The 27931-nt window shown below is 45.1% G+C and overlaps 1 protein-coding gene across 2 annotated transcripts; it reads right to left on the minus strand.

Annotated features, from left to right (window-relative positions):
* Positions 1-27931, minus strand: yju2 (YJU2 splicing factor homolog). Of its 2 annotated transcripts, none has more exons than XM_078198144.1 (8): positions 27861-27931; positions 24285-24385; positions 21577-21721; positions 17051-17185; positions 12142-12323; positions 10329-10455; positions 5674-5851; positions 1-1497 (listed from the first exon to the last, which is right to left on the minus strand). In XM_078198144.1, the coding sequence occupies exons 1-8, from the start codon at positions 27882-27884 to the stop codon at positions 1352-1354; spliced, it is 1038 nt and encodes a 345-aa protein (XP_078054270.1). In that variant the 5' UTR covers positions 27885-27931; the 3' UTR covers positions 1-1351. The 2 variants fall into 2 exon arrangements, with proteins under 2 accessions (XP_078054270.1, XP_078054271.1); XM_078198145.1 differs by having other exon boundaries at positions 225-1497; positions 5710-5851; positions 27861-27928.

Genomic DNA, 27931 nt, shown 5'->3' on the forward strand with positions numbered 1-27931 from the left:
CAGTTGCAGAGATAAAAATGCAAGATATAAAAAAATCAATGCGAACCTGGTAGTTGCATATGCCCTCACTATGAAATATCACAAAATTTGTCCAACAACATAACTTTAAATACTGAAAAGACATATTACAGCATCACCTACAGGAGTAACAGCTACTTATCATCTTTCAATAACCTGCATATGTGATACATTGGATTTAATATCAATATTTCAATTTTGTGCACATATTTACATGTTTATTATATATTTTACAATTTATAATCACATGAATAATTGTACCTACAAACAATATACATTAATCAACACTCGCAGTCATATAAACAAAAAATATTTTACTGTAAATTGGAAAAATACAGCACTTGATATTAATAATTAATACAATATCTGAACAGAATCTGTAGAGTAGGGTGGCAATTTCACTTTGAAGTGTAGGAAAATGCCAGTAGCCTGAATTCTGTAATCATGGAATATCCATTAACAATGTAGGACAGAGGAGTGGGGTTCTCACAGGGTTTAAGGTAAGACAGAAAGTTCTTCGCGTAATAAGAAAGCTAACTGTATTCAAAAAATGGGACCTCCTGTATTAAAGTTTATTTATTAGTGTCACAAGTAGGCTTATATTAACACTGCAACGAAGTTACTGTGAAAATCCCCTAGTCGCCACACTCCGACGCCTATTTGGGTACACTGAGGGAGAATTTAGCACGGCCAATGCACCTAGCCAGCAGGTCTTTCGGACTGCGTGAGGAAACACTGCCGGAGCACCCGGAGGAAACCCACACAGACACGGGGAGAACGTGCAGACTCTGCACAGACAGTGACCCAAGCTGGGTATCGAACACAGGTCGCTGCCACTGTGAGGCAGCAGTGCCTACCACTGTGCCACCGTCTGTCACCCCGTCAGGTCAAAGAAGCAAAAATCCCAGGCATCATTTACTAAAATGAGAGACAGTGGGGTCTTGGTGGATAAACAAGCCGAGACAGGAGTCTGGCGTTTGAGAAAATAATTTACTTTTCCTAGCATATGCATGATCGGATCAGTAACCTGTTAGTACTGGAATGGGGGGGGGGAGGGAACAGCTGTATCATCTGTAACCCATCCTGAGAGTTTGTAGAAACCCGCTGTTTGTTTAAACAGCAGAAATCCACAGCATTCTCCCATTTGTTTTTAAGTTAAGAATTTCAAACCTTGAAAAAGAGCCTTGGGGAAAGACTTCCATGTGTTCCAAATTTATACAAACACCCACAGATGTAACTATTTACAGGAGTACAGAAAAATACATCAAGATATCAATAAGAATTGTTCAGTTCTTGAAACAGCTCCACTGTCGTGTGAAACCACTGCGATGGCTTAATCACTGTTGCTTCCTTCGCTGTCAGAGTATGCCCCCAGAAGGCTCAAGGAGGAATTACAGGCTGCTGACGCTCTTTGTGCTTGTGTTGCACTTGCTGACTCTACTGAAGCAGGCAGCGCCACAGAATTCTGATTCTTGCCACCTAGAACATGAAAATAAAAATGTATTACATCTATTTAAGAGACAAAGATTTGTTAAATGACTTGTCTGAGTAACTGATCTGTCTCTCTTGATGAAAGTTTAAGTTAAGTTTATTTATTAATTGTGGGACATGGGTGTCGCTGGCTGGCCAGCATTTATTGCCCATCCCTAGTTTCCCTTAAGGAGATGACAGAGGGACAGCATGGTGGCATAGTGGTTAGCACTGCTGCCTCACAGCGCCAGGGTCCCAGGTTCAATTCCTGGCTTGGGTCACTGTTTGTGCGGATTCTGTATGTTCTCCCCGTGTCTACGTGGGTTTCCTCCAGGTGCTCCGGTTTTCCTCCCACGCTCCAAAGATGTGCGGGTTAGGTGGATTGGCCATGCTAAATTGTCCCTTAGTGTCCCAAGATGTGCAGGTTAGGGGTATTAGCGAGGTAAACACGTGGGGTTACGGGGATGGGGTGGGCCTGGATAAGATGCTCTGTTGGAGAGTTGGTGCAGACCCGATGGGCCGAACGACCTCTTTCTGCACTGTAGGGATTCTATGATTCTTTGAAAATGTCTTTGCTTTTCTTTGAATAGGGCCAGGGATCTTTTGCACCCACTTGTGAGGGAACATGCAAACTCAGTCTTATCCAAAAGATAGAACTAGCACCTCCAATGATGCATCACTAGTGTGCCAGCATAGATCTGTGCTCAAGTTTCTAGAGTGGATTTTGAGTCATATGAGTTAAGAATAGGTTGCCAAATTTGCTGATGACACAAAGGTAAGTAGGAAATAATTTGTAGGGAGGACATAAGGAGGTTACAAAGGGACATAGATATGTTACATCAGTGTCAAAGATCTGGCAAATAGATTAAAACGTGGACAAATGTGAAATTGTCCATTTTGGTAAGAATAATAAAAAAAGAAACATAGTGTCTAAATGGTGAGAGATTGCAGAGCTCCGAGATGCAGAGGGATTTGGGTATCCTTGTGCATGAATCACAAAAGGTTAGTTTGCAGGTACAGCAAGTGACTAGGAAAGCTAATAGAATGTATCATTTATTGCGAGGAGAACTGAATATAAAAGATAGGAGATATGCTTCAGCTTTACAGGACACTGGTGAGACCACATCTGGAGTATTGTGTATTGTATTGGTCACCTTCTTTAAGGAAAGATGTAAATGCAATAGAAGCAGTTCAGAGAAGGTTTACTAGACCAATACCAGGATGTATCATTTCTCATCTCAACCCAAACCGCTTCTGCACCTGTGTTTCCTGAACTTGGGTCATTCCTCTCTAATGTGCTGATACAACAGTCACCTTTCCACAGCTTCCTGTCCTTCCCAAATATAATGATCCATAATCCTTTAACTGAGTGAGAGCTACCAACTGAGGTTACTCAGCTTATTAAACCTCACAAAGAACAAAGAACAGTACAGCACAGGAAACAGGCCCTTCGGCCCTCCAAGCCTGTGCCGCTCCTTGGTCCAACTAGAACAATCGTTTGTATCCCTCCATTCCCAGGCTGCTCATGTGACTATCCAGGTAAGTCTTAAACGATGTCAGCGTGCCTGCCTCCACCACCCTACTTGGCAGCGCATTCCAGGCCCCCACCACCCTCTGTGTAAAAAACATCCCTCTAATATCTGAGTTATACTTCGCCCCTCTCACCTTGAGCCCGTGACCCCTCGTGAACGTCACTTCTGATCTGGGAAAAAGCTTCCCACCGTTCACCCTATCTATCCCCTTCATAATCTTGTACACCTCTATTAGATCTCCCCTCATTCTCCGTCTTTCCAGGGAGAACAACCCCAGTTTACCCAATCTCTCCTCATAGCTAAGACCCTCCATACCAGGCAACATCCTGGTAAACCTTCTCTGCACTCTCTCTAACGCCTCCACGTCCTTCTGGTTGTGCGGCGACCAGAACTGGACGCAGTACTCCAAATGTGGCCTAACCAGCGTTCTATACAGCTACATCATCAGACTCCAGCTTTTATACTCTATACCCCGTCCTATAAAGGCAAGCATACCATCCATATGCCTTCTTCACCACCTTCTCCACCTGTGTTGCCACCTTCAAGGATTTGTGGACTTGCACACCTAGGTCCCTCTGTGTTTCTATACTCCTGATGACTCTGCCATTTATTGTATAACTCCTCCCTACATTATTTCTTCCAAAATACTATGCTAAGATGCAAATGAGCCCAAGTCTTGGAGGAGGAACCTACCCCTTCTCCAATCAGCTTGGCTCATGTAGATCGGGCCCAGGACAGGGTGGTTTGGTCGCTCGCCCCGTCTTGTCAGCCTGGATCTGAAATGTCTCAACTTGTTGAGACTCTGAATTGGATTTGATTTGATTGAATTGGAAAAGTATTTAAAAAAATTTCTTCCAAAATGCATCACTTCGCATTTATCCGGATTAAGCTCCATCGGCCACCTCTCCGCCCAATTTTCCAGCCTATCTATATCCTGCTGTATTGCCTGACAATGCTCTTCGCTATCCACAAGTCCAGCCATCTTTGTGTCATCCGCAAACTTGCTGATTACACCAGTTACACCTTCTTCCAAATCATTTATATATATCACAAATAGCAGAGGTCCCAGTACAGAGCCCTGTGGAACACCACTGGTCACAGACCTCCAGCCGGAAAAAGACCCTTCGACCACTACCCTCTGTCTCCTATGGCCAAGCCAGTTCTCCACCCATCTAGCCACTTCTCCTTGTATCCCATGAGCCTTAACCTTCTTAACCAACCTGCCATGTGGGACTTTGTCAAATGCCTTACTGAAATCCATATAGACGACATCCACGGCCCTTCATCAACCGTTTTTGTCACTTCCTCAAAAAACTCCACCAAATTTGTAAGGCACGACCTCCCTCTTACAAAACCATGCTGTCTGTCACTAATGAGATTGTTCCTTTCTAAATGCACATACATCCTGTCTCTAAGAATCCTCTCCAACAACTTCCCTACCACGGACGTCAAGCTCACCGGCCTATAATTTCCTGGGTTATCCCTGCTACCCTTCTTAAACAACGGGACCACATTCGCTATCCTCCAATCCTCAGGGACCTCACCCGTGTCCAAAGAAGCGACAAAGATTTCCGTCAGAGGCCCAGCAATTTCATCTCTCGTCTCCCTGAGCAGTCGAGGATAGATGCCATCAGGCCCTGGGGCTTTGTCAGTTTTAATGTTCCCTAAAAAACCTAACACTTCCTCTCTTGTAATGGAGATTTTCTCTAACAGGTCAACACCTCCCTCAGAGACACTCCCGGTTAAGACACGCCCCTCTCCTTCGTGAATACCGATGCAAAGTATTCATTTACGATCTCCCCGACAGGCATGAAGAATGTCATCTCCTCCTCTCACAGGCATGAAGAATGTCAGGGTTGTGCATCATAGAAGATGAGACAAGATCCTGCATGGCAGGCTGGTATAAAAGGTATAGTCTCATGGGATCTGGAGTGTGGTGGCTAGATGGTTACAGAAGTGGATTGATCATAGAAGACAGAGAGTAGCGGTGGAAGGGTGCTTTTCAGAATGGAGATCTGTAACTAGTGGTGTTCCGCAGGGATCAGTGCTGGGACCTTTGTTGCTTGTAACATATACAAATGATCTGGAGGAAAATGGGGGCGGCACGGTGGCACAGTGGTTAACACTGCTGCCTCACAGTGCCAGGGACCCAGGTTCAATTCCCGGCTTGGGTCACTGTCTGTGTGGAGTTTGCACATTCTCCCTGTGTCTGCGTGGGTTTCCTCCGGGTGCTCCGGTTTTCTCCCACAGTCCAAAGATGTGCGGGTTGGGTGGATTGGCCATGCTAAATTGCCCCTTAGTGTCAGGGGGACTACCTAGGGTAAATACATGGGTTTATGGGGATAGGGGGCCTGGGTGGGATTGTGGTAAGTGCAGACTCAATGGGCCGAATGGCCTCCTTCTGCACTGTAGGGATTCTATGAGACACATTTTTCAACATCACAGACAAGGGGAGGCTATTGATATGTACATCTACAGCAAGTCGGGCAGCAGCAGTGGAGGGAGAAACAGTTAACACTTCAGGTTGACAAATAATCATTGATGAGCCCAAGAGTGCCTGGAGAAGTAAATTAACCACAGTACTTTCTTAATAAAACTGACTCAAATGATTAAAAAGCAATTAATGCAATATAACCGTGCGTCCAGTTCTCACCATTGCTGGTTGGGCAATCTTTCTGGACACTGTCACCTTTGCTAAGGTTCGATGAATCTGCTTTCTTGGTCTGTGCTTTCTTCACCACCAACCCAGAGAGTTGAGGATTCCCGTTGAGCTTTCCGACACTTCTCTCCCAACTCTCTGCCTTCAGTTTCTTATTCGGACGATCAGTATTCTGCAGTAGAGACAAATTAAAATCACAACGAGGAATAAAAGAACAATGTGAAATGCTGCATTAACTTGCACATGGGCTGCAACTTCACCAAGTAAGAAAGAAAAAGCACTTTTGTTAGCAAATTGGATGCACTTCAACACACTGAACATGTGGATAACATGAATAGGGGCGGCACAGTGGTTAGCACTGCTGTTTCACAGCGCCAGGGACCCGGGTTCGATTCCCAGCTTGGGTCACTGTCTGTGTGGAGTTTGCACATTCTCCCTGTGTCCACGTGGGTTTCCTCCAGTTTCCTCCCACGGTCTGAAGGTGTGCTGGTTAGATGCATTGGCCATGCTAAATTCTCCCTCAGCGTAGCTGGAGTGTGGCGACTAGGGGATTTTCACAGTAACTTCATTGCAGTGTTAATGTAAGCCTGCTTGTGACTAATAAACAAACTATAAACTATGTGGAGGTGCCTGGTGCTGGACTAGATGAGAGGTCACATGACAGACACCAGGTTATAGTCCAACAGGTTCATTTGAAACCACAAGCCTTCAAAGCGCCGCTCCTTCACCTGACGAAGCAGCGTCGATCTGAAAGTTTGTGATTTCAAATAAACTTTTGGACTATAACTTTATGTCGTGACCTCTTATCATGTGGATAACAGGAGCAACCCTTCTTCTATCTGCTTTCCCTTGGCTGGATTAATCAGGGACTTACAGGTGGGACAATTCATTCATATTTTCTCATCCTTTCAGAGTTCCTTTCATTCTTTCTTGAAAGGTTCTCTGTTTTAGAGACACATACCCACGATTCATCATCATAAAGGCATTTTGGAACAAAAGCAAGGTACCGAGGATGCTGGAAATCTGAACCACACTCAGAAGATGCTGGACAGATACAGCAGGTCAGGCAGCAGCAGTGGAGGGAGAAACAGAGTTAACATTTCAGGTTTGTCAGAACGAACATTGCCCAAAGAGAAATCCCACAAACAGCAGTATGATACTGACCAAATAATCAGTTTTAGTGATGTTGCTTGGTGGACAAATAATCGGTCAAGACCAAAGTTTGATGAAAGACCAATCCCTGAAATATTAATCCTGTTTCTCTCTCCTCAGAAACGGCCAGATCTGCTTGTATTCGAGTCCTCTGGTACTTCGCACTTGCCACCATCCTTGAGGGCCGAAGGGCCTGTTGAGGGCCGAAGGGCCTGTTCTTGTGCTGTATTGTTCTTTGTTCACATGCGCACTTTGATGGTGAATGTTGGCAAGCTATTCTAACACAGCTGGGTGGAATTGTGGTTGGTACAGACTCGATGGGCCGAATGGCCTCCCTCTGTACTACAGGGATTCTAGAACATAGAACAGTACAGCACAGAACAGGCCCTTCGGCCCACGATGTTGTGCCGAGCTTTATCTGAAACCAAGATCAAGCTATCCCACTCCCTATCATCCTGGTGTGCTCCATGTGCCTATCCAATAACCGCTTAAATGTTCCTAAAGTGTCTGACTCCACTATCACTGCAGGCAGTCCATTCCACACCCCAACCACTCTCTGCGTAAAGAACCTACCTCTGATATCCTTCCTGTATCTCCCACCACGAACCCTATAGTTATGCCCCCTTGTAATAGCTCCATCTACCCGAAGAAATAGTCTTTGAACGTTCACACTATCCCTTTCATCATTTTATAAAGCTCTATTAAGTCTCCCCTCAGCCTCCTCCGCTCCAGAGAGAACAGCCCTAGCTCCCTCAACCTTTCCTCATAAGACCTACCCTCCAAACCAGGCAGCATCCTGGTAAATCTCCTCTGCACTCTTTCCAGCGCTTCCACATCCTTCTTATAGTGAGGTGACCAGAACTGCACACAATATTCCAAATGTGGTCTCACCAAGGTCCTGTACAGTTGCAGCATAACCCCACGGCTCTTAAACTCCAACCCCCTGTTAATAAAAGCTAACACACTATAGGCCTTCTTCACAGCTCTATCCACTTGAGTGGCAACCTTTAGAGATCTGTGGATATGGACCCCAAGATCTCTCTGTTCCTCCACAGTCTTCAGAACCCTACCTTTGACCCTGTAATCCACATTTAAATTAGTCCTACCAAAATGAATCACCTCACATTTATCAGGGTTAAACTCCATTTGCCATTTTTCAGCCCAGCTTTGCATCTTATCTATGTCTCTTTGCAGCCTACAACAGCCCTCCACCTCATCCACTACTCCACCAATCTTGGTGTCATCAGCAAATTTACTGATCCACCCTTCAGCCCCCTCCTCCAAGTTATTAATAAAAATCACAAAGAGCAGAGGACCAAGCACTGATCCCTGTGGCACTCCGCTAGCAACCTGCCTCCAATCCAAAAAATTTCCATCCACCACCACCCTCTGTCTTCGATCAGACAGCCAGTTACCTATCCAATCGGCCAACGTTCCCTCTATCCCACACCTCCTCACTTTCATCATAAGCCGACCATGGGGGACCTTATCAAACGCCTTACTAAAATCCATGTATATGACATCAACTGCCCTACCTTCATCAACACACTTAGTTACCTCCTCAAAAAATTCTATCAAATTTGTGAGGCACGACTTGCCCTTCACGAATCCGTGCTGACTATCCCGGATTAATCCGCATCTTTCTAAATGGTCGTAAATCCCATCTCTAAGGACCTTTTCCATCAATTTACCAACCACCGAAGTAAGACTAACCGGTCTATAATTACCAGGGTCGTTTCTATTCCCTTTCTTAAACAGAGGAACAGCATTCGCCATTCTCCAGTCCTCTGGCACTATCCCCGTGGACAGCGAGGACCCAAAGATCAAAGCCAAAGGCTCTGCAATCTCATCCCTTGCCTCCCAAAGAATCCTAGGATACATTTCATTCTATGATTCTAGTTTGCAGCTGAGTCAGTTCAAGCAGAAAGGTCTCCATTGCCTTTGCTGTTAGTGCTGACCTCAGCTATGGCTAGGAGGTCAGAGTGGCTATGATTGGCCACTCTGTACCATAGACCCCTTACAGTGCAGGAGGCCATTCAACCCATCGAGCCTGCACTGACAATAATCCCACTCGTAACCCCACGTATTGACCCTACTAATCCCCCTGACACTAATGGGCAATTTAGCATGGCCAATCAACCTAACCTGCACATCTTTTGAGTGCACCCGGACGAAACCAATGCAGATACAAGGAGAATGTGCAAACTCCACAGTCACCCGTGGCCGGAATTGAACCCGAGTCTCTGGAGCTGTGAGGCAGCACTGTGCCATCCCTAGCTATTTTAACCCTTTATCTAGGTATGCATACTGCTGGTTGGGATTCCTGGGTGGCTCTCAGGAATAAAAACCATGGCTGACTGTTTTCTCTCTCTAACCAAGGAGTCGGCACGGTAGCACAGTGGTTAGCACTGCTGCTTCACAGCTCCAGGGACCTGGGTTCGATTCCCAGCTTGGGTCACTGTCTGTGTGGAGTTTGCACATTCTCCTCGTGTCTGCGTGGGTTTCCTCCGGGTGCTCCGGTTTCCTCCCACAGTCCAAAGATGTGCGGGTTAGGTTGATTGGCCATGCTAAATTTGCCCCTTAGTGTCCTGGGATGCGTAGATTAGCGGGTAAAATATGTAGGGATATGGGGGTAGGGCCTGGGTGGGATTGTGGTTGGTGCAGACTCGATGGGCCGAATGGCCTCTTTCTGTACTGTAGGGTTTCTATGATTTCTATGATTCAATCATAGCCACTCTGACCTCATAGCCAAGGCTGAGGTCAGCACTAACAGCAAAGGCACCGGGAACCTTTCTGCTTGAACTGACTCAGCTACAAACCGGAATCATAGAATCCCTACAGTGCAGAGGGAGGCCATTCGGCCCATTGAGTCTATACCGACCACAATTCCACCCAAGCTCTATTCCCGTAACCCCATACATTTACCTTGCTAATCCCCGACACGAGGGTCAAGTTAGCATGGCCAATCAATCTAACCTGCACAGCTTTGGATTTAGAAAGACTTAATCACTCTGTGTATTTAGAGAGCTGCCACTGTCACATGGGACTGAATTAATCAGAAAATGTTGTTTTACTTGAAATCTATATCATTTGTAGAAATGAATCTCTGGAAGCAGCTCAAGGCCACAAAGCTAGTCTCAGAGGATCACCGCCATATATGGAAAGACTGGAATAGTGATGAAAAGTTGGCGACGGAGAGAAGATGTCTTGAGAAGACTGACAGGTAACTTAAAAAAGCTGAACAATTCATACCAAGCTGTGACAATAAGATACAGGGGAACTGGGGAATTTACATTGGATGACCAAATGTTCTTCACACGGACTGAACAATAAATGAAAGGACTTCTGGGTGGGACATTAGGGCAAAAATGAGGGGAACTGGACACTTTTCCTGGATATCTTGAGCCAAGATGGGCTGAATGGTCTTCTGGAAATGTCACAATGTATGAAGTCCATTCCTTACTTTTCAAGCACTTGGAATGGACTCAGTATCCTACCTCATTGAGTATATCCGTGGGCTTCTGAGGGACTTGGGGTTTCAGTTTGCAGGGTGGTTTCAGGACTTCCTCATCAGAGTCCGAGTCTTCTAAAATTCTCTTCGCATGGGCACTTTCCAGCATGGACCTGTCAAGATAGAAACAGGTGAGATGAATCCACACAGGGAACCTATTCCTGGCAAGTGAACTCTCCACTGATAAGTATGCTTGATTAGGGATGGGGAAGGAGCACAAAGGGAGGAAGAGAAGGCAGCGTCAAGAGGGAAGGAAGGAGAGTGGAGGAAATGAAATTTTGACTGGATTCCAATGGAGAACCACAAAGTAGCAACGTTTGTGGTGTAATTTCTTGCAAAAGCCCCAAAGTGAGAGTTTTCAAGCTTGTTCTAAAAACTGTTCCATTTTCAGCTTCACTCAAGCACTTGTGAATGGTTTGTAGTTGTACCGTAGTGAAAGCAGGGACACACGCAGTACCTTTTTAAAAATTCATTTACGGGACGTTGGTATTACTGGCCAGGCCAGCAACTATTGCCCACCCCTAGTTGCCCTTCAGAAGGTTGTGGTGAGCTGCCTTCTTGAACTGCTGCAGTCCTAAGGTATAGGAATGCCCACAGTGCTGTTAGGGAGAGAATTCCATGTTTTTGACCCAGCAACAATGAAGGAACTGCGATATATTTCCAAGTCAGGATGGCGACTGATTTGGAGGGGGATCTTCAGCCGGTGGTGTTCCCAGGTACTTGCTGCCCTTGTCCTAGATGGCTGTGGTTGTGGGTTTGGAAGGTGCTGCCCAAGGAACCTTGGTGAGTTCCTGTGGTGCATCTTGTAGATGGTACACATGGCTGCCACTGTTTGTCAGTGGTGGAAGAATTAAATGTTTGTGGAAGGGGTAGCAATCAAGTGATCTGCTTTTTTCTGGATGGTGCCAAGCTTCTTAAGTGTTGGAGCTGCACTCAAGTGGAGAATATTCCATTAGACTTAGACCGTATTTTGTAGATAGCGGACAGGCTTTGGGGAAATCAGGAGGTGAGTGACTCACAGCAGGATTGCTAGCCTTTGACTTGTTCCTGTAGCCACAGTATTCATATGGCTAGTCCAGTTCTGTTTCTGGTCAATGGTAACCCCCAGGATGTTGATAGTAGGGGATTCAGTAGTGCCATTGAATGTCAAGGGGCAATGGTTAGATCCTCTCTTGTTGGCAATGGTCATTGCCTGGCACTTGTTTGCCTGGACCACACCGGTCATTATCACATCAGATATTGGAACAGAGGGAGCAGAACATGAAACACACACAGGATCTGCTGCTAAATGAATTGTGTCGATATTACTAATATAAATTGCCACATCAAAAAAAAATTCAACAAGAAAGTCATGTGCTTCATTTTGAAATAACGGGAGAAAAGGTGATTAAAAGATTTCTTTGGAGGTGGAAGTTAATAATGGCTGTACTCGATTACTCTCCTCCAACTCGTGCAGGGACATCATTCTATCCCAGTACTTTTGTGGAAAACATTACATTTGTGTGCATATAGAGAACAAGTGTCAGGGGGCTATTCCACTCCGAAAGGCACCACAGTGGAATCCTGACTTGTACATTCCAAAAAAAAAAGGCTGGATTGCGAATGGAAAGGAATTCTCGATTTTATTCCCCAGAATCTCTATCTGACCCTATTGGTGATGCTCCCAGCACCACTCTGGCTGTAACCAGCTGACTCCGCACAAGGCTTTCCTCAGAATCCACCCTTCTTTATGCTACTTAATGCTCGTGGTCATTATTACTAGGAATGGAACTATTCTGCATTTTAAGAGTTTGACCTACTTCATCTCTCGCTCATCGTCCTCCTCTTGTTGTCGTTTGCGGTCCTCTTCATATTTCTGATACTCCAGTAACATGCTCTCGAAGTCCACGTTTGCCTGTCGCTGGTTCAACTCCTTTAATTCCTGCAGGTTTTCTAAAACCTCCATTTCCATCTTGGAGTCTTTAGTCCTGTTCTCCAGAACCTTTAAAAAGGATAAAGACAGAGAAGACTGTGAGTGCTGGGGCCACTCAAAGCTTGCAACTACCATATTGCACAGACCAGGATGGAGTCATCTACTCTCCCTAATCTCTGTTGATCTCTTCAAGTGCACTTGGATTAAGCTGTTACAATTCAAGTCACTGTTTAATAAGGGGAAAAGTCAGTCAACAGGTTCCTCGCTCCTGTATATTATCCAGTGACCTCTGCTGAATAGTATGAACTCGATAGTGAATAAGTCACCATTGTTGACTATCGATAGAGCAATCTCCCAGCATTTTCTCTCTAGGTTCAGCCAAGAAGGAAGACTCTTGGATGTGCTACTGGAAGATACCTGTAGATCTTCAGAAAGGGTCTGCTGGGAAAGAATGTCTGTGCCTTCTGGCATTGGTTACAGATAGTGTAGTCGTCGCCTAGTGGTTAAGCTGATGGACTAGAAATATAAGTGGTTGCCCTGCGCAGGTTCAAATCCTGCTCACTATGTTTGGGGTGGCACGGTGGCACACTGTTGCCTCACAGCGCCAGGGACCTGGGTGCGATTCCCGGCTTGGGTCACTGTCCATGTGGAGTTTGCATGTCCTCCCCGTGTCTGCGTGGGTTTCCTCGGGTGCTCCGGTTTCCTCCCACAGTCCAAAGATGTGCGGGTTAGGTTGATTGGCCATGCTAAATTACCCCTTAGTGTCAGGGGGACTAACTAGGATAAATGCGTAGAGTTATGGGGATAGGGCCAGGGTGAGATTGTGATTGGTGCAGACTCGATGGGCCAAATGGCCTCCTTCAGCACTGGAGGGTTCCATGATTCTGATTAGTAATCACAGGAAGAAATGGAAAGACCTCCAATGTCGAAAAAGAGTTTGTGCAAAAATGACAAACTAATGAATGGGGCTGGAATACAAAGAGGTGAAATTTGTATTTGTATTGGATAATTACTTGAATAAGCTCATTTGGGGAGCCAGTGCAGACACAATAGGCCAAAAGGCCTGCTTCTGTGCCGTAACAAATCTGTGATTTTGTGATATAAAGCTCGTTCTGCGTTCAGTTCTGGGCACCGCAGCCCAGAAAGCACGTGTTAGCTTTGGAAAACAGTGCAGATTCACGAGAATGATAATGGGACTGAAAGGGCTACATTGGTGCAGGCAGGAACATGGGAACAGGAGTGGACTATTCAGCCCGAAAAGCTTGCTCCATCATTCAACTAGACCATGTCTGATCATCCACTCAACACTACTTTTCTATGCTATCCCCATATCCCTTGATGTCAACAGTATTCAGACTTCTATTGATTTCTGCTCTGAATGCTAATAGTTCTGAAGACTGTGGAGGAACAGAGAGATCTTGGGGTCCATATCCACAGATCTCTAAAGGTTGCCACTCAAGTGGATAGAGCTGTGAAGAAGGCATATAGTGTGTTAGCTTTTATTAACAGGGGGTTGGAGTTTAAGAGCCGTGGGGTTATGCTGCAACTGTACAGGACCTTGGTGAGACCGCATTTGGAATATTGTGTGCAGTTCTGGTCACCTCACTATAAGAAGGATGTGGAAGCGCTGGAGAGAGTGCAGAGGAGATTTACCAGGATGCTGCCTGGTTTGGAGTGTCGGTCTTATGAGGAAAGGTTGAGGGAGCTGGGGCTGTTCTCTCTGGAGCGGAGGAGATTGAGGGGAGACTTAATAGAGGTTTATAAAATGATGAAGGGGATAGATCGAGTGAACGTTCAAAGACTATTTCCTCGGGTGGATGGAGCTATTACAAGGGGGCATAACTATAGGGTTCATGGTGGGAGATATAGGAAGGATATCAGAGGTAGGTTCTTCACGCAGAGAGTGGTTGGGGTGTGGAATGGACTGCCTGCAGTGATAGTGGAGTCAGACACTTTAGGAACATTTAAGCGGTTATTGGATAGGCACATGGAGCACACCAGGATGGTAGGGAGTGGGATAGCTTGATCTTGGTTTCAGATGAAGGTCGGCACAACATCGTGGGCCGAAGGGCCTGTTCTGTGCTGTACTGTTCTATGTTCTAATAGATTAGGCTTGTGGCTCCCCTGAGTATAGAAAGATCTAATTGAGGTTTTTAAGATGATTGAAGGATTTGATACGGTAGAGAGAGAGAAAGATCATTTTCTCCGCTGAAAGAAGTAGGTGTATTTATACAGTCTTTCATGACTTTGTGATTTCCCAAAGGCTTTTACAGCCAATTAAATACTTCTGAAGTACAGTCATTTCTGTAATGCAGAAGACCAGAACAAAGGGACACAAGCTTAAAATTATATCTCTGCATTTCAGAAAGAACCTTCACAAAGTGTAATGGAAAACCTGGAACTTTCTCCCCTAAAAAGCTGTTAAGGACAACTGAAAATGAGATTGCTAGCTTTTTGCTAGACAAGGGTATTAAGAGCTACAGAACCAGGATGGGTAGATCGAGTTAAGAAGTACATCGGCCACATTCTAACTGAACAAGTTTGTGGGGTTGAATAGTCCTCTCTGGTTCCTAAGCACACTTGGCACAGGTCATTTCACTGGATAAAAGCAAATTACGGCGGATGCTGGAATCTGAAATCAAAAGAGAAAACGCTGGAAAATCTCAGCAGGTCTGGCAGCATCTGTAAGGAGAGGAAACAGCTGATGTTTCGAGTCCAGATGACCCTCTGTCAAAGCTCAAAGGCATAGAAAATGGGAGGTATTTAAACTGCAGGGTGAGGGAATGAACGATGAGTCATAGCCACAGAAACCAGGGGAAAAGACTGCTAATGGCTGTCCACAGAGAAGAGAATAAAGGGTGTGAATGGCCAAACGGCAGAGAAGCTAAAATGAGAGGTAAGCTGTGACAGATGAAGATGTTGGGTGGGGCGGGGGCGGGATATCATTGCTTTGTTTTGAACAGAAACAGAGCCTTTAGCCTTCAAATAGCAAATATTTCTAACCATCATGTTCCACCTCCTCACCTTCCGACCTAACCATTTTCACATCCCATCAATACCTGCTGCCCTTAACCCTGAGCAATAAAACCTTCGACATGGTGCCTGGATTGTTTCAAAATCTGCTTGAAAAATATGGCATTGAGTACTTACTTTCCAGATCTTCAAAGAGAAGCTTTAACAGCAACATTTTAATTAGGTTCTAATTCCATGGCCGCACACAGACCCAAGGCAACCTGCCTGAATCAGCAGAGGCGGGACAAAGGAATAGAAAGATATGTTGATGAGATTGGAGGAAGGCTGATTTCAATATCATTATGTGGAGATGCCGGCGTTGGACTGGGGTAAACACAGTAAAGAGTTTTAACAACACCAGGTTAAAGTCCAACAGGTTTATTTGGTAGCAAATACCATTAGCTTTCGGAGCGCTGCTCCTTCGTCAGATGGGAGCAGATTTCCACTCCATCTGACGAAGGAGCAGCGCTCCGAAAGCTAATGGTATTTGCTACCAAATAAACCTGTTGGACTTTAACCTGGGGTTGTTCAATATCATGAGACAGGATCTGGCAAATGTAGACTGGGAGAGCAGCTACTTGCAGGTAAATCTGCATTTAGAAAGTGGGACTCTCTTAAAGGTTAAATAATGAGAGTTCAGGGCCAACATGTTCCTCTAAGAGTGAAGGGCAAGGGTGGCAAATCCAGGGAAACCTGGATGTCAAGGGATATCTAGGGTTTGATAAAAAGAAAAGAAATTTATGGTAGGTATAGAGCAAAAAAACAGGGGGTCCTTCAAGAGTATAGAGAGTGTAGGAAGTGCTTAAAAAAATTAAGGGGGCAAAGAAGAGCCATGAAATATCATTGGCAGATAAGATTAAGGAGAACCCAAATGCATTTTATAAGTATATTAAGTGCAAGACGATGTCCATGGAAAGGGTGGGGCCCATTAGAGACCAAAAGAACAATGTGTGTGTGGAACCAGAGGACGTGGGCAAGGTCTTAAATTTATATTTTTCATCTGTACCCACTAAGGAGAAAGACATTATAGCTGAAGATTTCAGTTGGAAGGTAAGTTGTTGAGCAGTTAAGATTAATAAGGAGGAGGTATTAGATGTTGTAGCGGGCATAAAGGTGTATAAATCCCCAGAGCCTGATGAGATGCATCCTAGGCTGCTATGGGAGGCAAGGGAAGAGATTGCAGGGGCCTTGACGGAGATATTTAAATTTTTACTGGCCATCGGAAGGAAACAATTGCACTGGAGAGGGTGCAAGGAGATTCACCAGGGTGTTACATGGGATGGAAAGTTTCAGCTATGAGGAGAGACTGGGTAGGCTGGGTTTGTTTACCCCGGAGCAGAGGAGGCTGAGGGTGGGATCTGATAGAGGTATACAAAATGAGAGGCATTGATAGGGTAGATCTTAGGAATCTTTATCTCATGGCGGAGGTGTCAGAGCAGAGGACACAGGTTTAAGGTGAGGAGTAAGTGGAGTAGAGGGGATCGGAGGATGGTGAAAAATGGAACACACTGCCTGAAGAGGGTGGTGGAGGCAGAAACTCTCGCAACATTTACAAAGCATCTGGGTAAGCACTTAAGTTGCCAAGGCATGGCCGGCTATGGACCATGTGCTGGCAAATGGGATTAGTATAGACTGGTATTTGGTGATCAGCGTAGACAGGGTGGGCTGAAGGGCCTGTTTCTGCACTGTATGACACTATGACTCTCGGTCATAGTGTGGATCATTAACACACACATGGGCTTGCTGGGCTCAATGGACTGTCTCCATGCTGTAAATAGTTATACCTTCATTGGGTTGTTCAGCTCTTCATCCTCCCGCTCTTTCTGCATTTGTTTCTCCTGCTCCTCCAGCAGCTTCTCCGCTTGAAAGTTGCGTGTCGCGCCATGTTCCATCACATAGTCTGTGTTCTCAGGGTCAGTCTACAAGGTCAGACACATGGCAGCAATGAATTAAATGGACACATGTCAAACCAAATTCATTCTCCTCCTGGTCCAAACAGGAGGAGAATCCTGCAACAAGCTTAGTTTAAAAAAAAATCCTTCCTCTAAATATTAAATAGTAATGAGTGCATGTAAATATTAGATGGTAAAACTAGGACAGAGAGATTGTGGGCTAGAGTCCTGGGCTCTGCATAGCTGATTTCCATGAATGTTTTAAAAAATACTCGAGTGCACCCGAGCTTTAATGCCCGCTGTGATTCAATGATGACATTTGCCATCAAGGCTTACACCAGTAGAATGGGGAGTAAAAACTATTGCTCGTGTGGTGGGCATCGCTAGCTCAGGCTTATATTTATTGACCATTTCTAGTCACACTTAGGCCAGGTCAAGTGTCAACTATGTTGGAGTGGAAGAGGAGTCACACTGATATCTGACCAAATAATGATGTCTTTCTCAAAAGGAGCCAGTTGGATTTTTGTGATGGTCACTTTTACGGTTCTGAGTGCAAGTTTTCAAAATACCAGGGCGGGATTTGAACTCTCACTCTCTGGATTCATCCAGGCCTCTTAATTACTAATCCAGTAACATACCCATTGCACTTTCTTCTACTCCTTTTATTTTCAATGCTGCTCAACTCAAATAATCTGACACTTCAATTTTCTTCGGCACTAACTTCCCATTTTGCTGAATCACTTAAACTGAATTATTATTGAGGCGGCACGGTGGCTAGCACTGCTGCCTCACAGTGCCAGGGACCCGGATTCAATTCTGGCCTCGGGTCACTGTCTGTGTGGAGTTTGCATGTTCTCCCTGTGTCTGCATGGGTTTCCTCCAGGTGCTCCAATTTCCTCCCACAGTCCAAAAATGTGCAGGTTAGGTTGATTGGTCATGTTAAATTGACCATCGTGTCAGGGGGATTATCAGGGTATGGGGTTACGAGAATAGGGCTTGGGTGGGATTGTGGTCGGTGCAGACTCTGTGGGTCGAATGGCCTCCTTCTGCACTGCAGGGATTCTATGTCGTTTAAAGTTTATTTATTAGTCACAAGTAGGTTTACATTAACACTGCAATGAAGTTACTGTGAAAATCCCCTAGTCGCCACACTCCGGCGCCTGTTCGGGTACATTGAGGGAGAATTTAGCATGGCGAATGCAGCTAACCAGCACCTCTTTCAGACTGTGGGAGGAAACCGGAGCATCCAGAGGAAACCCATGCAGACTCGTGCAGATTCTGCACACAGACAGTGACCCAAGCTGGGAATCGAACCCAGGTCCCTGGCGCTGTGAGGCAGTGGTGCTAACCACTGTACCACCGTGCCGCCCGATTCTATGATCCAAATATTTTTAGATGTAAAACAGTGATTGAATTATCATCACGAGCAGACTAAAAACCACACTGTAGGAGGCAACACCTTTTGGACAGGATGGCGGAAATTGTGGAGAGAATTTTTTCAAGCCTTTATTCTGGATTTGGGAAGAGAACTTTTCTTTTGATTCCTGGGCATGTCACTGCTGGAAGTGAAGGGTTGGTACAAGCCTTGCTCCAAACCCAAAATGTTTCTTGCAGCGGGCACTGCCAAAAGTTATAGATCACCATTGTATGACCCAAAAGTCCAATTTAGATCTGCTCTGCACGCTTTCCAAACCATTCCAGCCCCACCCCCCGCAACCTCCAAGCACCACAACTCCCCTCCGGCTAATGACTGGCATCCACACAGAACATTTAAACTTGCAGAAAATGACAGTAGCATGTTTTGCATATTTTGCATTGCAGCTCTCGCTCTGGGGTTCTTCCTCCCTGGCCTGAAGGAGCTCAGATTGAATCTGCAGCGTCTCTCTCCTGTGACACTGGGTATTGTGATGAAAATGGCACCAAACACTGGGCTGAAAAAAAACCAACTCACCAGCAGAACCTCAACTCTTCAAAGTCACAGTCTGTCTGGTACATTGAAAGACACCAAAATAAACTGCAGTTTTTGGACTCAATTTTACATGAAGTCAATTACCTGCAATTCGTTTAATAACTGACTAGTTAACTGAAGGCTAAACACATCTTACAAGCTGGGATTCAGGATTACCAAGCTGTAATAACTGATCATTACTGGCTGCTTAGAAAACAATTTGCTTTCAGGCTCCAATTATATGAGCTAACGTGGCTTGCCTGGTGGTGAGAAAGGCCCACCCCATCAGATCCTTCTTGCACATTCCGTGTCTTAGCCCCAATATATGTTGCCACTGAGGTGGCTGTGGTGGGAAAAAGGCTGTTGTTCACCTCCTTCTAGAATGTGTCTTTACAAAGAAGTTCTGAAAAGAGATGAAGTGGTTTTAGTCAAGGTTCATCTTGAGCAGCTCCATGACACATGGCTCTGTATTCTATGAGCTGATCCCAGGCTCGTACACCGAGTTAAACATCAACAGTGGTCAGCACTGCGGCCTCACAGCGCCAGGGACCTGGATTCAATTCCTGGCTTGGGTCACTGTGGGTGTATGAAAGATGTGCTAGTTCGGTGCATTGACCCGAACAGGCACCGGAGTGTGGCAACTAGGGGAATTTCACAGTAGCTTCATTGCAGTGTTAATGTAAGCCTTACTTGTGACTAATAAATAAACTTTAACTGTGGTGGGAGGACCATTGGATCGGTGAAAGGTGCTCTTTTGGTCGGCTCGAAACTTGTTAGTCTTCCAGGGGAAGGAGTTGTCCTTGACCAAATGTTGCAGATTCATACATTCCAAGGTCCAGGACTACATGCTGAGGGATGCACTAAAGCTTGGGGCAGCCAACACAGAGGCGCACTAGGGAAAGTTTATTTATTTATTTGTGTCACAAATAGGCTTACATTAACACTGCAATGAAGTTACTGTGAAAATCCCCTGTGAAAGGTTGCTGTCTAAAAGCCTCCAGCCATAGAACACCGAGGGGTTAGCTAGAAACGGGCTGTTTAACTGACATAAGAACATAAGAAATAGGAGCAGGAGTAGGCCAGCTAGCCCCTCGAGCCTGCCCCGCCATTCAATAAGATCATGGCTGATCTGATAGTGGTTTAGTTCCACTTACCCGCCCGCTCCCCATAACCCTTAATTCCCTTATTGATCAGAAATCTATCTACCTGTGACTTAAACGTATTTAATGAGGTAGCCTCCACTGCTTCAATGGGCAGAGAATTCCAAAGATTCACTACCCTCTGAGAGAAGAAGTTCCTCCTCAACTCTGTCCTAAATTGACTCCCCCTTATTTTGAGGCTGTGTCCTCTAGTTCTTGTTTCCTTTCTAAGTGGAAAGAATCTCTCTGCCTCTACCCTGTCTAGCCCCTTCTTATCTTATATGTCTCTATAAGATCTCCCCTCAGCCTTCTAAACTCCAACGAGTACAGGCCCAATCTACTCAATCTCTCCTCATAAGCTAACCCCCTCATCTCTGGTATCAACCTGGTGAACCTTCTCTGTACTCCCTCCAAGGCCAATACATCCTTCCGCATGGAATGCATATTGTAAATATCAAAGTATTGCAATTGTATTGAGGCACCTCTGAGTGGAACATGTTGTATGGAGGATAATTGAATTTGACTGCACTTTCTGTAATATTCAATTTGAAATGTTTTGTTATGCGCTTTTACAAATTTTTATGAATAAAATATAATTTTGGAATAAAAAAAGAGCCAATGACATTTTTTGTTGATCCATGGTGTCATCAAGCAGCCAGTTCAAGTGAAGTAGCTGAACACGGAGTGGGGTGCCCTTTACAATGTCTCATTAATCATTCCCAGTTTAGATAAGGATGTTGGATAAAACTCCCTATAATCTTCTCCAACAATGTGCCTTAAGCATTAACTCAGCGTTGAAAGCCTAGCACACAAGTGCAATATTTGCCACTTTCCACAGTCAGCCATCCGTTTCCAGTCTCTCTGGGTAAATGCACCATCCAGTGGGGTCCTAAGCTAACCCTCTGTTAAATTGCACAATTACTGCATAGCCAGGGAGCAGATCGGATGCTGCAACTGGCCTTGTCACTCTGTGGAGAACAAAACCAGCCAGGCTTTCCTGCTCCAGGATTAGACTCGGCTGTGAAAGACATCATTAGTTAAAATACACTGAGGAACACCATTACCTAGGCTCATGTGAAGCAGTGCCACTGAGGTGAGGCATCTTATGATAGATAATGTGCCTGTGCAAACATACCCCAGCTAAAATCAATGCCATCAGGGGAGGGAGTAGAGGACAGCAGGTGGGAGTGGGGCTGATAATATGACGTTACATTCACTGTAATACTGCAGAAAGTTACATTTCTAACTTTCCTGGCTAAAGTGATCCATATAGATATAACCCAGAGGTGGGAACTATACACAAATGAATCGTGGAATGCAGGCATATTTACTTTAAATGTGATTTCAGCCAGACACCTGGTACACTTGATGTAGAAGCGGAAGATGGGCAGACCCAGGTAGACTTCATTCTGCACAGTTTCCTTACGTGCGTTGAACTTCTTGCCTTTGTATATGTATTCTCCACATGTCTTACACCTGGCACAACATAAAAACACATGAAAATGAAAAACAAGAAAAGACTCACTGGTTTATGTAGTTGGTTCCATGCATCACAATACAAACACTCATTCTCCATCAGGAACATGTCATCTGCTGTATTTTTTAAGTGTATTTGTTCCTGGGACATGGGCGTTGCTGGCTAGGCCAGCATTTATTGCCCATCCCTAATTGCCTCCAAGAAGATGGTGGTGAGCTGTTTGTTTGAACCTCTGCAGTCCATGTGGTATAGGTACACCCACAATGCTGTTAGGAAGGGACTTCCAAGTCAGGATGGCATGTGGCTTGGAGGAGAACTTGCAGAACAGGTACCAGAGCGTGGCGACTAGGGATTTTCACAGTAACTTCATTGTAGTGTTAATGTAAGCCCACTTGTGACACTAATAAATAAACTTAAAAAAAGGTTTGGTGTCCCCATGTGTCTGCTGTACGGAAAGCAAAGAAGCAGACCAAACACAGGTCAGTTTGGGAATTAAAAGCTGAAATTTTCGCTCTCCAGTCTCTGTAGGTGATCAAAACTATTCCCAAGACCATGTTGGCCCCAATATATGTTACACCATTCCTAAATCTGGCACAAGGTAATCTTCTCCCTAACTACAAATAGGTCCAGCTTTGTCTTAAAAGGAATACAGTGAGTCAGCATTCACCACACAAGTTGCCAACCTTTCCCACAGTTCAATTTCTCACTTGGAATAAAACTTACCAAACCTGGTTTTGCCTTTCCATAACTTGTAAGCTTGACTCCAGTTTCCCCAAACAAATTGCACTTGAAACAACCAGTCCACTTAAACACACCTGCATCACTTCATTATTTTACAAACTTCATCAAATCACCCCAGTCATCATTTTTTACAACACAGTTCAATTCCCTGTTGTTGTGAAAAGTTATTCTGTTGCATTTAATCGATCAAACAATCAGCAGAAATATTCTTAACCCTTCCGACTCCAAAGAGTGGAGCCAATCATCACTTCCAAGCGACCTTGTCACGCGGCTGCAGTCTCTGATACTGTGCTCGGAAGACATCTGGAGCTTGACCCCGGCGTTTCAATCATGTTGGCTGGTCAGATTATCGTATACTAATCCTTGAATTGTAGGGAAAACTACCTGGTGGTGCGATCCCTATTCTAGAAAGGTCAGGCCCCGAGAGATAGTGAAAAACAAGCTCCTTTGCAATCTACAATTAAATAGACATGAAAGCCATTAATTGTGGCAGTATATCATGTTTCATTGGCAGAGTGCATCACCAGCTGTGATGCAAGCAAATGTGCCAGATATCCCGCATCAGCAAGATGCTACCAGTAGATGTGATGAATGACGATACAAAACATTTTTTTGTGTTGGTTGTGGGAAGAATGTTGGCCAGGATACTGGGCTTATCCGCAAACAATGCCAAGAATTATCATTGACCCGTGTAGCTACAAAAAGCCTCAGGTTAACATAGTGGTGGACCCATGAATCCATTCTGATTCAGATCATAATCTGTGGATTATGTAGTTAGAATTACAATGTGTAATTCTCTCTAGTATTGCGATACTTTTAAAAAAGCTTTGCTCCGACAGATCCTATCTTGTCTTTATGAAGGATGGAATATACAAGGGGTGTAAAATTTGACACTAGAATAAAAAGTGGGGGTGGGAGGGGAAGATCAGTCAGTTTTTGTATATGTTGTCATCAAGCCCAGGTTGGCTGGTCAGTCAGCTCAGCCTTGTGATGTGTTAAGGTTGTCAGAGGAAGCACCATTGTTATTGATGGTTCAAATATTAGTAAGTTTTATTTTCAACAGCTAATTGGGTGCACAGTGTCAGAATTACCATCTCCTGCTTAAAGTAGATGCAAATGTTACTGTCAATTGATATGGTACAATATCACGCTCCTTTGTTAGGTTTTTGTATTGATTTAAAGACACATGTACACGCAGTTCAGACAATTGCTTCCCACAGGAAGGCACTTACAACCACAGTTGCTCCATTATAAAACCAGCTGAAAAGCACCCACTCAAGAGGTAGTGGTTAGGATACAGCAAGCTCCAGGTTGAAATGAGGGAAAGAAAGGATAAGGGGCATGAAGACTTCCACAGCTTTGAAATAACAGGAGATAAAAGCATTGACATTTCACCTTGTTGCATCTCTGTGACACCTCTGAAAGTATTGAACTACTTTGAAGCTCAGTGGCTGTTATGTCACTGAATAAATAACAAACAGAAGAACTGGGTCAAAGAGTTGAGAAACTAAAAACCAGGCAAGGGAGAGACCAGACGCCCGGATAAAGCCTCTCCTTAGAGAGAGAAAGAGAGAGAGAGAGGGAGAGAATTTAAAGTGAATCTGGTAACAATCACAGGCTACTAGAACAGAATGTGGGTCACGGTATCTGCAAACTACTGGAGATATTACATCAGGCAATCGGCCCTGAATATTAATCATAAACTCCACTTTGTATTATTCAATTCTTTCATAAATTTGAGTTACAAACAGTTGCTTTGGAATTACAAAATGAGTTCAGTACTGATTAACAGGTGAAATATTGAAGAGTTGCTGCACCTACCTCATGTTGAAAGGAGCCATTAATCGGACCACATACTGTCGATCTTTGGGAAGTTTGAGTTTTGGAATCTTTGACGGATCAAAGTCCGGTGGGTAATATTTCTGGTGGACAGAAGAGAAACACAGTAAATAGGGACTATTTCAGAAATGAAACAGTTTCTAGATGTTTTTGGATGCTGAACGAGGTGATGGATGCTGGAACCTAACGACATCTTCTAGCATTTGGTTTAGATACAGACCAAGTTCCTCCACTCTGTCCAAACCTCAGGACACCACTGCAGCAGCAATACCTTTAATCATTTCCAGCCTTCAGCCTGTTTATTGACTCTTCCAATGAGCACCAAATTAATAACAGTTTTGTACATTTGATCAATATGTATTAGGAACTGGACCTGAGGCTGCTTAAATTCATTTTACATAGAGCTCTTCCAGCCAGTAATTGTTTATTGGTTTGGAGCCGATTTGAGTTCAGAATCAGAGGTGAAATAACAGTATATAACCCAGAACACCAGCTCATTTGCCCTGTATGTGAATTTTGACCCTTGATCATTCACTCTAGAATAACAAAATTGGTAAAGCTAATTCAGTTCAGTGGGTGCAGATTACCATGAATACAAACAGATCTTGCCATTAGTTTGAAATACCTTTTCAGGGACATGCCCAATATGAGCCAAACAGGCCAATGGGTCTTAGTACTGAACACCAATATGCACCGAGTTATCAACTGGAACGTCAGCACGGTACCTCAGCAACCTCGGCTGGAAGTACATGCGTGGGAGGCAGAAAAATGCTCTTGACTGCATTAGGCAAACATTTTACAGATTTCTCCAGACTTAGTGAACATGTTTGCCTAATGCAGTCAAGAGCATTTTTCTGCCTCCCACGCATGTACTTCCAGTCGAGGTTGCTGAGGTACCGTGCTGAAGTTCCAGTTGATAACTCGGTGCATATTGGTGTTCCTGTAGGGTTGGAGACTCAGTCGTCGAGTGTATTCAAGAAGGATAGATTTTGGGGCACGGAGAGAATCACGGAATTTGGGGATAGGGCAGCAAAATGGAGCTGATGTAGAAGATCTGACAGATTAGAGGGGCAGACACAGGGATTGTATGGCCTATTCCTGAAGGTTTTGTTTTTATTGGAGATCTTTACCATTTTGTGCTTTTTAAAATTCTTGCATTCAGCACTTCTATCTGAAGATTGTTGCAAATGCTTCAGCCTCGTCTTTTGTACAGATGTGCTGGGCTCCCCCATCACTGAGGTTGGTGATATTCCTCCAGTGAACTATTTAACCGCCATTCAGGAGTCAATGCAGGAGGACTGTAGAACTTTGATCTGATTTGTTGATTGCTTAGCTCTGTCCAAAGATGTGCAGGTTAGGTGGGTTGGCCATGCTAAACAGCCACTTAGTGTCCCAGAATTTACAGATTAGGTGGATTAGCCATGGTAAATGTGTGGGATTACAGAGATGGGGCAGAAGGAGAAGGCCTGTGTAAGATACTCTGTCAGAGAGTCGGTGCAGATTCAACGGCCTCTTCTGCACTGTAGGGAATCTATGATTTTATTTTATGCTGCTTCCACTGTTTTGCACGTAAGTAAGTAGTCCTATGTTGCAGCTTCACCAGGTTGAGACCTTGTTTTTAGGTATGCCTGGGTGCTGCTCCTGGCATGTCGCCCTGCATTCTTCACTAAACCAGGGTTAATCCCTGGCTTGATGGTAATTGTACACAGGGCCCAATGGTTTTAGATTTTGGCTGAATACAATTCTGCTGCTCCTGACGGTCCACAGTGCCGCATGGATATCCAGTTTTACACTGCTCCTTTTGTACTGAGTCTATCCCACTTAGTGCAGTGCCACACAACATGACAGAGGCTATCCTCAGTGTGAAGGCAGGACTTTGGTCTCAAGGATGAATGAAGCTTATCGTCATTTGAGTACAATGCCTGCATTTCCAGAACGAGGACTTACAGAAACACAAACCCCAGGTTCAAGTCCAACAGGTTTATTTGGAATCATGAGCTTTCGGAGTCTCGCTCCTTCATCAGGTGACTCACCTGAGGAAGGAGCAGCGCTCCAAAAGCTTGTGATTCCAGACAAACCTGTTGGATCTTAACATAGTGTTGAGAGACTTCTTACTGTGCCCACCCCAGTCCAACGCTGGCATCTCCACATCACAGAAACACAAACCTCATTGGAGACTGCAAGTATCTTCTATTAAAAATAATTAGCATTCAGAGTATTTAATATGCTCAATGAAGCACTTTTGTAACATTAGGGTTGCGATTAGACCACAACAAGGTAAATATAAACAAATTAGATGAACGATCATTCACTCTGTTTCAAGCAGTGATTCAGGGTGTAAGATTGACCAAGTAACCAGACAAAACTCTTATGATTTCTTTCAAGAAAGCTAATTGGAGCTTGAAAGGGGCTTCAACGATAAAGGCACACTCATTTGCTAAAGGCTCTGCTTAGAGAAAGAGAGGATTGAGGCTGGTAACAACGCCAGGGTACTGGGACAGATTGTGGGACGCCGTATCTGGGAGCTCATGGAGGTATTACATCAAGCAATTGGCCCGAATGTTAAACAAGCTGAGATTAGACACTCAAATATTGCACTGCGCCTTAAATTATCACACACTGAAACAGGGTGTTACTTGAGCCAAACTCACCTCAGGGCCAAACTGACCATGGGCCACACTGATCCCCAGGAGCCAAACTGACCCTAGGCCACACTGATCCCCAGGAGCCAAACTGACCCCTATGTGGCCAAACTGACCATGGGCCACACTGATCCCCAGGAGCCAAACTGACCCCTATGTGGCCAAACTGACCATGGGCTACACTGATCCCCAGGAGCCAAACTGACCCTAGGCCACACTGATCCCCAGGAGCCAAACTGACCCTAGGCCACACTGATCCCCAGGAGCCAAACTGACCCCTATGTGGCCAAACTGACCATGGGCCACACTGATCCCCAGGAGCCAAACTGACCCTAGGCGCCAAACTGACCCTAGGCCACACTGATCCCCAGGAGCCAAACTGACCCCTATGTGGCCAAACTGACCATGGGCTACACTGATCCCCAGGAGCCAAACTGACCCCTATGTGGCCAAACTGACCATGGGCTACACTGATCCCCAGGAGCCAAACTGACTCCTATGTGGCCAAACTGACCATGGGCCACACTGATCCCCAGGAGCCAAACTGATCCCCAGGAGCCAAACTGATCCCCAGGAGCCAAACTGACCCTAGGCCACACTGATCCCCAGGAGCCAAACTGACCCCTATGTGGCCAAACTGACCATGGGCCACACTGATCCCCAGGAGCCAAACTGACTCCTATGTGGCCAAACTGACCATGGGCCACACTGATCCCCAGGAGCTAAACTCACCAACCCCTCCCGCCCAAGGTGCCCAGGGCTGGTCCTCAGCCTCAGGCGGGGGTACCAAGCCCGGGATGCCCAGTCTGGGGAGGTGAAGCGGCCATTTTATACCCAGGACTGCGACCACCTCCCCCCGGGCTAATTCCCCCCTCTCCCCCTATGTGTGTATATTTATATATAATTTCTCTCTCACATTCAACACTTTCCGCTCCGACATCTTCCCGTCGTTCCGGCTCCTCTTCGCCTAAACCCCGCCTCCGCCCC

This window comes from Mustelus asterias, chromosome 26 (genome assembly GCF_964213995.1).
Source record: "Mustelus asterias chromosome 26, sMusAst1.hap1.1, whole genome shotgun sequence".
In the NCBI taxonomy this organism is placed as follows: domain Eukaryota; kingdom Metazoa; phylum Chordata; class Chondrichthyes; order Carcharhiniformes; family Triakidae; genus Mustelus; species Mustelus asterias.

Bases quoted from the DNA above. Each gene is read 5' to 3' on its own strand.
- yju2 (XM_078198144.1), bottom strand. From the start codon at position 27,884: ATGTCGGAGCGGAAAGTGTTGAAT. The intron at 21,722-24,284 runs GTAGGTGCAGCA...ATGTTGTGCCAG, and splicing joins ATGGCTCCTTTCAACATGAG to GTGTAAGACATGTGGAGAAT. The intron at 5,852-10,328 runs GTAGGATACTGA...TCTCTACTGCAG, and splicing joins CCACGGATATACTCAATGAG to AATACTGATCGTCCGAATAA.